The 15,327-nt window shown below is 38.9% G+C and overlaps 1 protein-coding gene and 1 long non-coding RNA gene across 7 annotated transcripts; both read left to right on the top strand.

Moving 5' to 3' along the window:
* The first annotated feature begins 8 nt into the window (after positions 1-8).
* LOC130520492 (uncharacterized) lies at positions 9-6,442 on the top strand. Of its 6 annotated transcripts, none has more exons than XM_057024187.1 (6): positions 9-72; positions 162-491; positions 676-1,140; positions 1,268-1,317; positions 1,403-1,531; positions 5,979-6,442. In XM_057024187.1, the coding sequence occupies exons 1-5, from the start codon at positions 33-35 to the stop codon at positions 1,499-1,501; spliced, it is 984 nt and encodes a 327-aa protein (XP_056880167.1). In that variant the 5' UTR covers positions 9-32; the 3' UTR covers positions 1,502-1,531; positions 5,979-6,442. The 6 variants fall into 6 exon arrangements, with proteins under 6 accessions (XP_056880167.1, XP_056880165.1, XP_056880166.1 ...); XM_057024185.1 differs by having other exon boundaries at positions 1,403-1,497; XM_057024186.1 differs by lacking the exon at positions 5,979-6,442 and adding an exon at positions 4,553-4,679 and having other exon boundaries at positions 1,403-1,497.
* Positions 4,997-5,757, top strand: LOC130520494 (uncharacterized). Its single transcript, XR_008948876.1, has 3 exons — positions 4,997-5,154; positions 5,247-5,557; positions 5,633-5,757. It is a non-coding gene; the product is annotated as an uncharacterized LOC130520494 (long non-coding RNA).
* Positions 6,443-15,327: the final 8,885 nt, after the last annotated feature.

Below are 15,327 nucleotides of genomic sequence, written 5' to 3' on the forward strand. Positions count from 1 at the left end.
TCTAACCATCTCCTTAGCTGGATTAGCCAAACATGAGGTTTATATTTTATCTGCTGAGCCTCCGACTCGTGCGTAAGTATATACAGTCCTCTGTTATTCCATTTTTATTCAACGTTAACACAGAATAGTGCCCATGTTACTGCATTGGCTGTTTTTTTTAGGTGGGGTGGATGAGCAGCACTTTGAGATGAAACGGGCTGATATTGGAGAAAATGTGACTCTGACTTGTGAACGCAAGCAATCTGGAGAGCCAGCAATATTCTATTGGATCAGATTTGTTCCTGGAAACCCACCTGATGTCGTAGGAGTCATTTATTATTTTGACTACAAGGCTCCAAACAATTCCTCTCATTTTATTTGTGAACAAGGGCCTGGCACGTTTATGTTGCATATTCTGTCAGTGACTCCACATGATGCAGGATTTTATTACTGTATTAAAACTGTTTTTACAAGCCTGACATTTTTTCAGGGGATATTTCTCAGAATTCAAGGTAAGAATGATGTAAAATAACAATTTACTTTCATATTCGTTTAAAATGTTAGAGGTAAAGATAAGATATCTTTATTTCTGCCACAGTGGGAACATTTACATGGCTGCAGCAGCAAAGTCTGTGATTCAGAGCCATAGATTTGACAGAAACCCGACATGTTTCTTGTCCTATTTCAATTTCTCAGGGACGGAGCCTGATGTCAAAGCCGTAATCCAAGTGCCTCCGTCTGATTCGGTGCGTTCAGTGACGCTGCAGTGTTCTGTCCTCTCTGACTCTGAAAACACAACCTGCAGAACAGAGCGCAACGTGTGCTGGTTCCAGTCTGGACCTGATGCATCTTATCCCAGTGTCTTTGCTGCACACGGAGGCAGCCAGGATGGATGCCAGGGTGGTGTCAGAGGTGGCGCTCCACAGAAATGGGAGAGCAGCAGCTCAGAGTTACTGGGCTCCTCTGATGCTGGGCCCTTTTCCTGCGCTGTGGCCACATGTGGGGAGTTTTTCTTTGGAACCCTCAACTTCAGGACTGCAGGGGTCTTAGATGAGAACACTATATTGGTGGTTCTGCTGGCTGCTGCTTTGGTTGCAAGTGTTATTGTAAATGTCTGCCTGGTTTGGATCCTAAAGGGCAAATCTTCGAGCTGTTGCGAGGGTACGTTATTAATTTTTTTTAAGGAGTTTAAAAATGTAAAATTATTTCCCATTATTGTTCAGTGAGAATATATTCAATAAAATACCTTCTGAAACAGCTGCTTTTATTTCTCTTATTTTTAAAACAGCTGCCGTACTCAGTTGCACAACAGTCGCGAGTGACGAGGACACTCAGCCGGTGAGGATCAGAACAATCAAAAGCGTTATAGACGTGTAAATACTGATTTTTGATTAACATGAGATTTTTCCCTGTGTCTGCTCAGACAGAAGAGGAGATGTGTTATTCTGCTGCAGTCTTCACCAGGAGCAAAGCTCAACCAGACAGAGGTCGTCTCAAAGACAAACAGTCTACTCTGAAGTGAGGACCCCCGTTAGAGGAAATTAATGCAAATGTAGGAAACACATTGTTTATTAAGACAATTCAAATAAAATTGCACAAAGATACAAATATGGCGACGTTATCGCTCAGCTTTTAAGAGTTTTAAGAGCTGCTTTGTATCCATAGAAGGACCGATTTAAAATTTAAAATTTGTCTGGTCAGGTTTGATCAGTTCTCCTCCTCTCAACCTGAAACTGTTTCTTATTATTGTTCATTGTATTATTGTGATTATTGTAGGTTTTTCTTTTTAGCACTTTGGGTGTTTTAATTTCTATATTGTCTATATTGTCTATATTTCTATATTGTACTCTGCAAAGAACTGCTGTAAAAGTCAGTGTTGATCACTGCAATCAACATGTAAAGACATGATAAACAGCCATACATAATGTCAATAATAATGATTGTCCATGAACTCTCCCAGACCAGTGAGGATCAGGATTTGGTTTACGCCATTCCAAACATTGCTCAAAGTAAATCAGTGAGAAATGATGATACAGAGAAGGAAGAAAGAAGCATCTACTCTGATGTCAGGGAATACTCTGGAGGGGCTGATTAAGGCTGACTTCTACATTATTCTTCATTTCACCATATTTCTGGTCATTTTCCTTCATTAACAAATGAAATGTGTGCAAAGAGATGCTGTGTTTTACATATTTAACTCACTGTTAACTTAATGCCATGTCTCTCGGGGGCAGCAGGGGAAAGTTGACTGTACCTAAAGGCAAAACTGTGCTGAACTCATGTTATTGTGGCGTAACTCAGTTTAACGCCTGCTTTGCCGTACCTTGAAGTATCCACTGATAACTAACACATCACCAGCACATGGTGAATATTTAAATGGGGGATTGGTGACAAATGGACCACCCCAACGTTTCCCTAAAATGGTGTTGTTGTTGATTCAGTTCATTCACACACCAATGAGTTTGGTATATATATAGTGTATTTTATTTATATATTTTACAGTAAACCAGTACTTAGTTCCCCTCAGACTGAAACTTAGATTCTAGCATCATTTCCTGATGTGTGCACATTTGCCATTCTGCTCATTCTGGCCACATTTATAACACATTTCTACAATTGTTGCAGTTTTTTGTTGCAGAGTGATTATTCAGAGTCACAACTCACACATTTGGTCCACAGCAAAGACTCATCCATTTTGTCATCCTGGCTGAAATACCTCTTCAATGATTTTCTTATTTCTTTCTATTTCTAAATTTCACATTCAAAGTCTTTTCAGCCTCTGACACCAGAGTAAATGCACTCTGGGGGTAACTCCCCCTTTGCTGCATGCCTTTTCTTTCTTGAGGGGAAATTCAGCGTTACATAGCTCTCTTCTCTCAACTCGCCATCCTGAAAATAATCAACACACGTTAAATCTCCAATGATGACGTGGAAATCTGAGGCGGTGTCCAAAACCAACCCCTATACCCTCTATAGTGAGGAACTCAATGTATCCACTGTGACACAGCACCAGTGTGTGTTTGATATTTGTTAATTTGTAGGGAGAAAATAAAATTACTCCAGCACTGATGTCGAAGAATAATGCAAATGTAGGAAACACATTGTTTATTAAGACAATTTAAATAAAATTACACACAGATAAAAATATTGCGACGTTATCGCTCAGCTTTTAAGAGTTTTAAGAGCTGCTTTGTATCCATAGAAGGACCAATTTAAAATTTAAAATTGGTCTGGTCAGGTTTGATCAGTTCTGCTCCTCTAAACCTGAAATTGTTTCTTATTATTGATCATTGTATTATTGTGATTATTGTAGTTTTTTTTTTTTTTTTAGCAGTTTTGGTGTTTTAATTTCCATATTGTCTTTTTTGGAGGTTTGTTAACTGTTCTGAAACTTGCTCAAAATAATGCTGGTGTGTCCCAGCAAAAGCATTTATGTTATTATGACCCAGAATTAACTAAAAGTTTGCTTCAGTGTGTTTAATTAAAGGCTAAAAACATACCTTTTAGGTTTTGTTACAGATTTTTCCCAATAATTTAAGTTATTTGTAAGGCAGCCATCAATAAGTTACTATGTATATAAGTAAAACAGACATTTGGTTGAAAATGAACAGATGCATCCGATAAACACGGAAATAAACACGAAAATATGAACTGTTTAAACCACATAATTGTGTGTCAAACAACCTAGAATATAAATTAAGCGAAAAATGTTCAACTATTCTTTATATCCACTGGAGGTCTGGACATCCGCAGACATTGGTCTAGTATTAAAGCACCGTGTGGCTAGCTTTATAAGAATCTTTTATGTGAGCTGATTAGAACAAGAAATTATAATAATTAATAATTAATAATGAAATCCTTGTTTATCATTTGTTTAAATAATTCTGCACATCAGGATGTCACCAGACTTTGATGGACTGCCTATTAGATTGAGCCACATCAAACAGACCTACTGGTTCCAGTTCAGGTTCAAAAACTGCTGCAAGTTCAAGCACAAATGCGTAATTGTTGGTGCTGCAGTACAATTTTGATATGTACTGAAGCATTTATGTCTCCCCCTCGTGGTAGGAGATGAAGTCATACACATTTGTTTTCCACTTCACTTAAACAGACTTGTGTATATTATTGTTTTGAATTTTAAATCTAAATATTTTTGTGCTGAACGTGTCTATTGTCTTTCTAACCTCCCTCTATTGCACCTCTTCCTCTCTCTACCAGTTGGGTTAAAGGAAACAGGGTCATTTCATGGTTTCTGCCTCACCACACTTGCCTCAAGGAGAGAGTTTGTTCATTTTTAATATTATTCTATATTAAATACATGTAATTATTAGTAAATTAGTTTAAATTAAATTGATTTGAAGTGTAGGTGATCTTATCGGATGTGCTAAAACACAAACCAAAATCTCTTCTAAACATAATTTTTGGGTTACTGCTGTAAATTTCTGGTTGGCGAGTCAGGGAGCTAAAATTCAAATGAATTCCTTCACCATCAAAACTAAATACTCTCAGATTTAAGAAAAGGGGAAATGTCATCACATTGCTTTTACTTAAAAACTTAAAAAATCTGCATCAGTTTTCAGAGGTTGGAAAACGAGCTGATATCTCCTCCCCTGTGCTCTTACTGAGAACCAAGCACACTGTAATGAAACTGTTTCCTTCATCTGATCATTTGAGCAGCACCTTAACCCGTGAGACGCGACAGGCGCACTAAGTAGATAATGCTGATTCTATTTATATCCTCCTCTTTCCTGTCAGATTTGGGGGTAAGTACCACAGGAAAAATACATTTTTTTACTAATTAGTTCCTAGAATCTGCTCTTTGCTCTGTCATTTTGGAGAGATCAAACACATTTTACTATGTTGGGTGTATTATTTGCCTTTACAGGATGCACAAATAACATCATTGAGACCAAGAATGTAACTGTTGGAGAGACTGTGAGACTGAAGTGTCCCCGCAAGACGTCAGCACTCCTCATGGATCAGAGTTATTCCTGGATTTTACCTGAAATCCTCGGAAAATCATCTCATCATACAAAGATTCTCACTTCACAACCAAAATGGAATCAGGATCATTTGATTTGGTTATTAAAAACCCACGTGTGGATGATACTGGAGTTTATTTCTGCATGACGGAGAAAAGTGCATTTTTGAAAAGAGTAGACCTAACAGTAGTAGGTGAAATCTGCTGGTTTGGACATAGTTCATCTTGGAACATCACAGTTCATTATCAGAATTATTTGTGCCTAATTTTGTCTCCGAATCTGAAGGTGATGGTGTCCCCACGGCTCATCCCTATGATCCGACCCCTGGAGAACGCTCTGTGCTCCTCCAGTGTCCCGTCCTCTCTGACTCCGAGAACCCAACGTCTCTGGATGACCTCAACAACTGCTGCTGTGGCTCCAGATCTGTGGGCCATTTTTCAGTTTTCATTGCAGAAACAACGTGGAAGTGGATGAAAACAACTTAAACAGATCCAGAAACAGCGTCTTCAGTAACATCTGCTCTTCTGGAGATTTGTGTTGTTCCGTAGGAAAATGTGAGCAGACATGTGGGAACTGCTCAGAGCCCGAAAATGAAGGTCAACGTTTATTTTTGCATTCCTGTATTTCAAATGGCAATAAATATGCTAATTATTTTAATTTTATGATTTCAGTGAAAATTAAAGATGGCCATATAATCTCCACAGTTTTATACACACTCGGTGCTGCTGTGTCCATTTGTCTCATCGTCCTTTTATTTATCTGAGGACTAAGCAGAAGAAAAACCTTTGTGGCTGTTTGCACTGGTAAGAAAACACGTCTCTAAATGTCTTAAAGTTACTTGAGAAGCATTTGGGCAAATTTACTTCACTTGTGTACTTTTCTTTCACCAAAAAGCTCGTTTAACTCTGCAAAGAACTGCTGTAAAAGTCAGTGTTGATCCCTGCAATCAACAGGTAAAGACATGATAAACAGCCATACATAATGTTAATAATAATGATTGTCCATGTTTTCTCCCAGACCAGTGAGGAGCAGGATTTGGTTTACGCCATTCCAAACATTGCTCGAAGAAAATCAGTGAGAAATGATGATACAGAGAAGGAAGAAAGAAGCATCTACTCTGATGTCAGGGAATACTCTGGGGGGGCTGATTAAGGACTGACTTCTACATTATACTTCATTTTACCATATTTTTGGTCACTTTTCTTCATTAACAAATGAAATGTGTGCAAAGAGATGCTGTGTTTTACGTATTTAACTCACTGTTAACTAAATGCCACGCCTCTCGGGGGCAGCAGGGGAAAGTTGACTGTACCTAAAAGCAAAACTATGCTGATGTTATTGTGACGTTGTGCAGGACGAGGAACGACTCAGACTGAGCAGATGGTTTAAACGTCTTTATTCCGCATCCACCAGACAATAATAAATGGCGCTTCGAACAGTGCATCTAATGAAGGGCTAACCACGCCCATCACCCATGCATCACCTGGGTGTGAGATACACCCCTATGTGTCCGCCACAATGTAACTCAGTTTAACGCCGCCTGCTTTGCCGTACCTTGAAGTATCCACTGATAACTAACACATCACCAGCACATGGTGAATATTAAATGGGGGATTGGTGACAAATGGACCACCCCAACGTTTCCCTAAAATGGTGTTGTTGTTGATTCAGTTCATTCACACACAGAAAAAAAGGTTTAAGTTGCTTTACAACCACTTTAATGAGCTGAGGACAAAATCAACTACAATAATCGGTCATTTTGGGGGGTTTTGGGTTTTTTGGGCATACCATCTCATAACATTTAAAAAATAAATGACAATAAAATGAGAATTCTATGTGAAAACGGATCCAATGAGTTTGGTATATATATATTTATATATTTATTTTGCACGTAAGTAAACCAGTAGTACTTAGTTCCCCTCAGACTGAAACTTAGATTCTAGCATCACATTTGCCATTCTGCTCATTCTGGCCACATTTATAACCACGTCTACAATCGTTGCGGTTTTTGTTTGCAGAGTGATTATTCAGAGTCACCACTCACAATTAGGTCCACAGCAAAGAGCATTCATTTTGTCATCCTGGCTGAATACCTCTTGAATGATTTCTTATTTCTTTCTATTTCTAAATTTCACATTCAAAGTTTTTCAGCCTCTGACACCAGGTAAATGCACTCTGGGGGGGTAACTCCCCCTTTGCTGCATGCCTTTTCTTTCTTGAGGGGAAATTCAGCGTTACATAGCTCTCTTCTCTAACTCGCCATCCTGAAAATAATCAACACAGGTTAAATCTCTAATGATGACGGGTAAATCTGAGGCGGTGTCCAAAAACCAAACCCCTATACCCTCTATAGTGAGGAACTCAATGTATCCACTGTGACAAAGCACCAGTGCGGTTTTATATTTGTTATTTGTAGGAGAAATAAAATTACTCCAGCACTCTGGCGTGTCCGAGATAGTGTGCACCTGAAAGTATGATTGCATGAACATGTTTGGCTGAAAGTTGAATTAGTGCATTATTTATGTAACTATCTCATGATTGATTTTAACTTTGGAGAAACAAATCTAATAAGTACCTGAGAAGATGTCCGTGTTTATACAAAAAGCTAGGATTAGACTAAGGTTGACTCTCATGTCATCACTGACCTTGACAAATGCACCAGTAAATGGAATAACTTTTTTGAGGCAAAATAAAATACTATGTAAATTAATATTTTGTGTTAAGTCCCATAGTGGTGACCTTTTGCAGCAGGAGAGAAAAATGAGTAGCAAAGGGATCACTAAAGGTCAATGGAACAATTTGATTTATGGTGGTATGCTACTTGTTTCATTGTGCAGATATATCATGACTCCCAATGTAGCCTTGAGTAACACAGTTTTTATAAAAAAGCATATACATTTGACAAAAGTTGAATCATCATCACTCAACCATGAACAAAATTACTTTGGGGTTTTTTTTAAGTTATTTGCTGGGCCTTGGGCCCCCCAGTGGTCACAGAGGTCCTAAGCAGGAGGAGGAGCGGAAAGCGAGCATGCACGCAAAGGTCACTCATGCAAAGTGGAACAGAGGAGTAAGTCCGAGTGGTGGTGACACTGTGATTTCTTTCAGAACCTGTTTTTAAGCATTGTCTGGAAAGGTAAAAAAAAACAGATTTGCTTCCTAGGAACATTTTTAGAGTCGTTCTTTTTGTTGTCAAATGAACACACATGTATCTCCAGGATTTTAATCACAGACCACCAAGGAAAAACTGCATCTTTGCCTAGTAACGCTCCCTACCCTTTCATCCAATATATGCTGCCACAAGTCGTCATTCGCTAAGGAATTTCCTTCTGTTTCCTACAAAGATGAAACCCAATTTTATATAAAACAGACCTGTCTTCTGTTTCACCATCCGCTCCATCTCTACCATCACTCACCTCACTCACTCTTTCTGGAGGACATAAAGGCATGAATGAGCCAGAACTTTCTCCTGAATAACTTGTTCATGCCTTCATCTCTTCCAGGCTGGACTAATGCGACTCACTCCTGATAGGAACCAAAAATCTCCTGAAACTTGAGTCTATTCAGAACAGAGCTGCAAGACTCCTCACCCACCAGTGCATCCACGCTAACGCTCCCGACCTCAAAGAGCTGCTCATTCTGAACAACAACAACACCGCTCCCTCGGCTCAAAATCCTCACCTGAGGGACCGGGGCCCTTTGAGGTCCCCACAGACACATTTATTAAAAACAACTTTTAAAGACTTTTTTTCCCCCATACATATGTGACTGCTTTCATGCATTTATGTTTTATGATGGATTGTTTGGCACTTTTTGATTTGTACTTATTTATTTATTTTATTATTTATGTATTTAACTATTATTATTAGTAATATACTACTACTACTTACTACTACTACTACACTACTATACTACTACTACTACTAATAATAATAATAAAATAATAATAATAATAATAATAATAATAATAATAATAAGTTATTGTTATATTAACTCCATGACATACTTTGATAAAGAGTCAGCCTGGTTAATATATAGGGTATGATTGATTTCACATTATCCACACATATATTTACCTCCAGATGATCCTCAGCTGAGCTGTGGGGGTCACCAGTAGTGAGGACTGCTGGTTTTCCTATTAAAGAAAGCATCAGTGCTAAAAAAGCTTTATTCAAAAAATCAAATAAATGTTGATTTTGAATGACAATTCAGTGAAAGCGATGGACCTACGCTTACTGCAGATGATTAAAGCAGCCAGCAGCAGCACGCAGCAGACGGACAGTATTCCGATCACAACAACGAATTGGACCCGTGCATCTGCTGGAAATGGAAACCATCACTCATTTCACGTGTGTTTTCTATAAAATCATTATAAGGAACCAAGAATAAGAACTGAAAAACAACGCGAATGTAACCTAACAGTTCCACACGCAGCAGTAACACAATATATTTATATATAATTGTGCCACAAATGATAATAGCACAGTTTGTTCAGTCAATTCAAAAAATGTTTCCAACTTTAACCCAATACCAGCAAATCCAGCATCTTTCCTGCCACCCAACCCATATTACTCCTTTACATGTTAATAAAACTGATGAAGATGGGAGATCTTTTGTTGTTGTTTTTTTTTAGGTCTGCAGCACTAATTACCTCGAATAAACTGAAAACACGTTCACAATAGCGCAGTAGAGCTTTGAGATGCTTCGGATGTTTTACCAAGTAAATTATTGCATAATCACCACACTCCTGCTTATCTGAGAACCGCCTTGCAAAAGTCCAAAGAGAACAAAAGAAGGACAACACTGCAAATTATCCAGCCAACCTCATCAAAACTATACAAGAAAAATTGGTTAATTGTCAGTAAATATATTAATACAGGTAATATTAAATATGTTCCTTTACTTGGCAGCTGCGTGGTTCCTCCACCAAAAAGGATCTGCCCACACATGTCCACTGCGCAGTAGTACGTTCCTTTATCAGAGACGTTGACCGTTTTGGACAAAGTATAAAAACAGCTTCTTTCCTCCCCTTCACAGCTGCTGTGGCTGGGTGTGTAAATGATACTGGGGTGGGATTCTCCTGACCCCAGTCTGATCCAGTACACATTGTCTTCAGCTGGACACGTGTGCCGTTTTTTTTCCTTCTTGGAGTGGAGCGAGCACTGGAGAGTCACCGACCCACCCGGGTGGACTGATTTGCTTTGTTTCACCTGTAGCGAGTTCTGACCTTTGTGGTCTGGGTGAAGTGGATGGAAAAGAGAAAGCATGTTATTCTCAACTCTTTCACCAGAAAAAAGACTCAGGTGTGGTCTTACGTTACCGTTCACAATCAAAAACTGTTCCGTTGGTAAATGACATTTCGTACATTGTTCCTGCTTGACACAAGTATGTCGCTTCATCTTCTTTGGAAGCGTTTCTGATCTTAAAAAGATGCAGAGAATTCTCTGTGGTTGCTGTAAATCTTGATGTGTTAAACTGTCCTCGGAGGAACACTTTGCTCAAGCCACTTGCAAATGTCTGAGCGAAGTAACCAAACTTTATTTTGTGTAAGAAAAACCCAGTTATATCAGCAGAGGCTGGACATGTCAAGGTGACATTATCGCCCTGGTTAACCACACGCACAGGGATCTTGTGAGGAACGTCTTCATTTTGAGCTGGAGGCAATGGAAACAACAGAAGAAACAAAGCAAATTAGTATCTACCTGTTTCGATCTTTTAACTGGAATTATATTGGTTGCAGTCATTTCAACATAAAAAAGGGCACTTACATAACCTACTGAGGAGAATCAGAGCAGCCAGACCTCCAATCATGTGATGCAGCATCTTTCTCTGCACAATTGGTTGTGGTAGCTCACTAACAGTCCTCTCAATATGGGAACGCTTACAGTGTAACTATTCTGATTGGCTGAAAAGCAGGAAATGTGTTTTTTGTAAATATGCCCATCACATTTTCAGACTATAGACTCTTTAATTCGTCTTTGCTGATGCGGTTGAGGGTAAACTTTAACGCACGAGCATTCAATATAAAATCAATATAAAATCTGAGCATGAGAAGCATTTTATGTGATCTTTGTTATTGTGGTTTAGTGCTTGTTACTACTTTTAAAATTCATAACCCAACATGCGGAACCTAAAAGTTGATGGAGGCAGAGGCAGAATCAAGTCAACAAAGCATGCAATCTAGCAGGTATTTAAAAGGTGTAATGTCGCCCTGCTGGTGATTTGCTGTGCATGCACTGAGAAAATAAAATTCCAAAGAATCAAAATCAAAACTTCCTTTGGTGTCCATTTGAGGTTTAAGTTTTCGGCCCTAAAGTAGAGCCGCAACTCGAAACATGAAGAGCAGTTCACAAGGTTTATATACAGTTTCATCAAAAAGCAAAGGGTTAGTCCAATTTGTTAATAAACACAGAAAAAGGGTGCAACATTAATGACTGGAAATGACTGTCTGATGCTGATCATGAACGAGACACTGTGGGAAATATCGGGAGGGGAATGAGTCCCTCAATGACACTAATTTAAATTTTAAGGTTCTTTTTTGCACAATCTGGGGCTCATCGTTAAAAACATTAACTTGATGACATAATTCATATTCACTTACAGAAATAAGTGTTTAAATCCTCAGAGAGAGAATAAGTTGCTTTGGTATATTGCACCCCTTAACATGACCCATAAGTGAATTTTAAACAAAGTATCTTCACAACATTTTATGTCAAACTGTCACCTTTATTTTGGAATCTTCACACGTAAAAGCACATCACCAGCATCACTATATAACTGCTCTGGCTCTTCTGCTTCTTGTGACATCCTTTGATGTCAGGAATGAAAGAAGAACCCAAATACCTCTCACACTCGATGCTCAGAAATAAACCCATGGGCTCAAATCCAAATTAATTTGACAATAAAAAAAAGTCTGTCAGAGACTGGGTTGAGGAACAGAGGGGTCTTGGTTCAAGGCCCGGTGCCTACAAAACAAGTGTTCTGGTAGTAGGGCCAGGTGTCAGGACACATTTGGAGTGTAGCCGGGGTACCCTTGAGCAAGGTAATGCACCTCCAAATGCTGCAATGAGCTGGCAACTCATTCAAGCAAGTAGCGATAGGCCCCCTGTGAAGAAAGGAAGGAATGAAATGAAATAAGATATTTCATTTGTCAGTTTGTGGTTGTTTAGGATGAAACATGCACATCAGCCCAGATAAGATATTCAAAGGTTATTTTCAACGAACCTTTTACTGTCTTTTAAAAAAAACCTACCACAAAATAAATAAAATAACTACAGCCAAAATACTTGATAATTAAATTAAACACATTATACTGCATTGCATCTTTTCTCTACCTCGAGGTGGTAGCCCAACCATGCATGCATGCGTGCATGTGTGTGTGTGTATGTGTACATCTGCATCTAATGCAGGAGTGACCGCCACAAATTTAACATCCTGTCAGAGATGTTTTTAACTGGTTTCAGAGACCATTTTAGTCGGGTTTAATGCGTGGGGGTGGTGGGGAACTGGCTGTGTGTGTGGTGTGTGTGTGTGTGTGCGTGTGTTGGGGGACGTTAGACCAGTGCTATCATTTTGAGTCACATGTGCTATAGCTGAGAAGAAAGACTCGATTTTTTTGTTGTAGAAGTGGGAAGTATATTATTTATCCTCACAATAAGATGTGCCTGGCCTTTTGATTCTTTACTTGTGCTTGTTGGTTATTTTTGACACATTTCCTACTGAAATGGAAGTTACTATATTAAATTTGTCATTTAGAAAATCTAAAGTTCATCTATCACTTCAGCTGCACTGAACTATATTGATGATCTCATGACCTAGCAAGCATATCACGAGCATCTATTTTTAAGAAATCATGATTAACAGATCAATTTCAGTTGCACATTACTGTGAATTACTATCAACTCCCACCGGCTATTTTTTTACGGCCATTGCACTGTCAGCACCTGAAGGTGCACCTCACAGGAATTTAAATTTGAGTCATTGTTGTCCATTTTTTTCATGCCAGTACAAATAGGCAAGTTTGTAATTGATAATCCTTAAAAATGCATTGTTACTATTTATAGACATGACAACCATTTTTGTTTTTGGTAGGAGGAAAACAATAAGTTTCCATTTCGACTGCATGCCTTGCCCAACTGACAAACATCGGTCTGTGGTATTTGCTTCTCATCACCTTTGAAAGAAAACAAGCCAGAGAAAAAGTAGACTGTGGTTGGCTGCATGTCTTTCTTTTACCAGAACCCATATGACTTGCTCAACAGGATACTGGCCCCAACAAATGCCTCAACCAATTTTAGTACATGCGGTTAACAATGTGTAGCTCTGACTTTTTAGTGAGTTGACCTTAATCAGTATAGACAAACGAAAAGATTTATCAGCTCAAAATTTACCCTCTGCCTCTTCAGTTAACCCATTCATAGCATTAGATAACAACTGCTAAAACTATTAGTGGGTGTAGGTGAAGGACAGCTGCACCAGTGGTCCAAGGATCAAAAATCAAACTAAGTAGACAGATGATGAAACATTTTTGACATGTTTTTTGTTACGCCTGTTCGCCATAAAATCTCTCTGTTGGGAATTAAAAAAAAAATAAAAATTGCAATTCTTTGAAACATCTGAGAAGCAGTTTTATTTTCATATACTTTAAAAAGAAGTAACCCTAAAGCCTCATTATGACCAAACCACCACAAATGTGTGAATTTTCCATGGTCCTTTGTCACCATGCAAGTGAGAAACAGAGCAAGAGAGAGAGAGAGTGTTTGTGTGTGTGTGTGTGTGCGCGTGTGTGAGAGAGAGAGAGCACGCAGTGACAGTCCAAATGCAAATGAATAATTGAGTTTCATTTTTGCTGTGAGGCAGGAGTGAATGTGACGTACAATAACTCCAATTGTGTAACTAAGAAAGTATCAAGGAAACCATGCAATAAAAAAAATAAAAAGTGACATGTGGTCATGCTCTGGAATACAGATGTACTATTATAATGTTTGTCTATTTCATCGTCATGATACTCAAAAAAGGGTTTCTGCAGTGCACAAATCACTAAGCACATTGTTTCATAGACCTGGTTGCAATTTACCAAGTTTACAGTGGCGGTGCAACTCTTTAGTGTTGCTTCCTTTTGCAGAGCGAGTGGAAGTGCTGTTGAGACTTTATTTGTATCTGTACACATCTACTCATGATTATCTGTGCAGGCCACAAGACTTTTGCTCAGAAAGTCTCTCATGTACCCACCAAAGTAAAAGTGGGTTAATATTTACTAATGTTAGAAGTCATAAAGCGCAACGTCGCAGCTGTATTTGTGTGGTGGAAAATAGCACACACCCTGTCCTTTGTCTGTGGTTGAGGTGAGCTAGTTAGAAACCTTGATCCCTATTCTGTCAGCGGTTGCACGTGTTTTTTCTCGGCGAGTAAAGTTTCTGCAAAATGTCTACCTGGAAATTCACAGTGATGCACTGGTTCACGGTGTGTCTGTGCAACTTCGACCTCTTGGTCATTTGTACTTTACCAGTATGAACTGAATTGTATGAATTGTCCAGTATTTCACTAGGGTTTGAGTTCTAAAAAGGAAAACAAGGTTTGTGTTGCAGCTTAAGGTTCATATTTATATTTTAGGTCAGGAAAGGGTCAAAACTCTTTAATGTTCTTATAGTTCAAAAACAAGTATGAGAAAAAACAGTTCCTGATTTTAAATTTAAACTCCTCAGTGGTTTTATTTTTCTAGAGTCCTTGAAAGTAGAGGAAATAGACGGCCAGTGGATGGGAGTAAGAGTAAACAAGTCAAGGTCCTGGGAAAAATGTAATGGTGAGTAACACAACCTGAAAGAATAAAGCAAAAACTGGAAAACTGAAAACCGGTCTTCACCTGTTTTCTTATCTGTCTCTGTAGATGTGCGCCCATCGATACCAGCAATGGGTCCCAGATGCCTTTGTGGCTCACCTATTGACAGGCCAGTGTTACCTCTTAGGAGATGACCTGCAGGCACAGGTCCAGACGCAAGACAAGACGTGGAGGAGGGTGGTTTGTGACTCTGAACATCTCAGCAATTTCTGGAACAACCACCATTGGTTTGCATATTGCCAACAGGCATGTCATTCTAATATTTATAATAATTTTATGTGATTTATCAGAATCCTACGCATGGAGGCTATAGACGACTTTCCATTTCCAATTGATGACCCACGGGAGACCAGAGATATTGACCACTTTAATCCCGAGCTTATTCCTCTCCTGAGGAACAGCTATCTGGGTTGGTTTGAGTTTTGGTCTTACTCTTTTCCCATGTTGAATGAAAGTTATAGTTTCACTAATAAGTGTAATGGGTCTGTCCTCCAGGATTCTCCATTGACTCTGGTCTGGCTCTTATCA

The sequence above is a fragment of the Takifugu flavidus genome, unplaced genomic scaffold (genome assembly GCF_003711565.1).
Source record: "Takifugu flavidus isolate HTHZ2018 unplaced genomic scaffold, ASM371156v2 ctg401, whole genome shotgun sequence".
Taxonomy (NCBI): Eukaryota; Metazoa; Chordata; class Actinopteri; order Tetraodontiformes; family Tetraodontidae; genus Takifugu; species Takifugu flavidus.

Coding starts and splice junctions, on each gene's coding strand:
- LOC130520492 (XM_057024185.1), top strand. CDS start 33: ATGAGGTTTATATTTTATCTGCTGAGCCTCCGACTCGTGC. Junction 492..675: donor GATATTTCTCAGAATTCAAG/GTAAGAATGATG, acceptor TCAATTTCTCAG/GGACGGAGCCTGATGTCAAA. Junction 1,498..5,978: donor GACAAACAGTCTACTCTGAA/GTGAGGACCCCC, acceptor GTTTTCTCCCAG/ACCAGTGAGGAGCAGGATTT.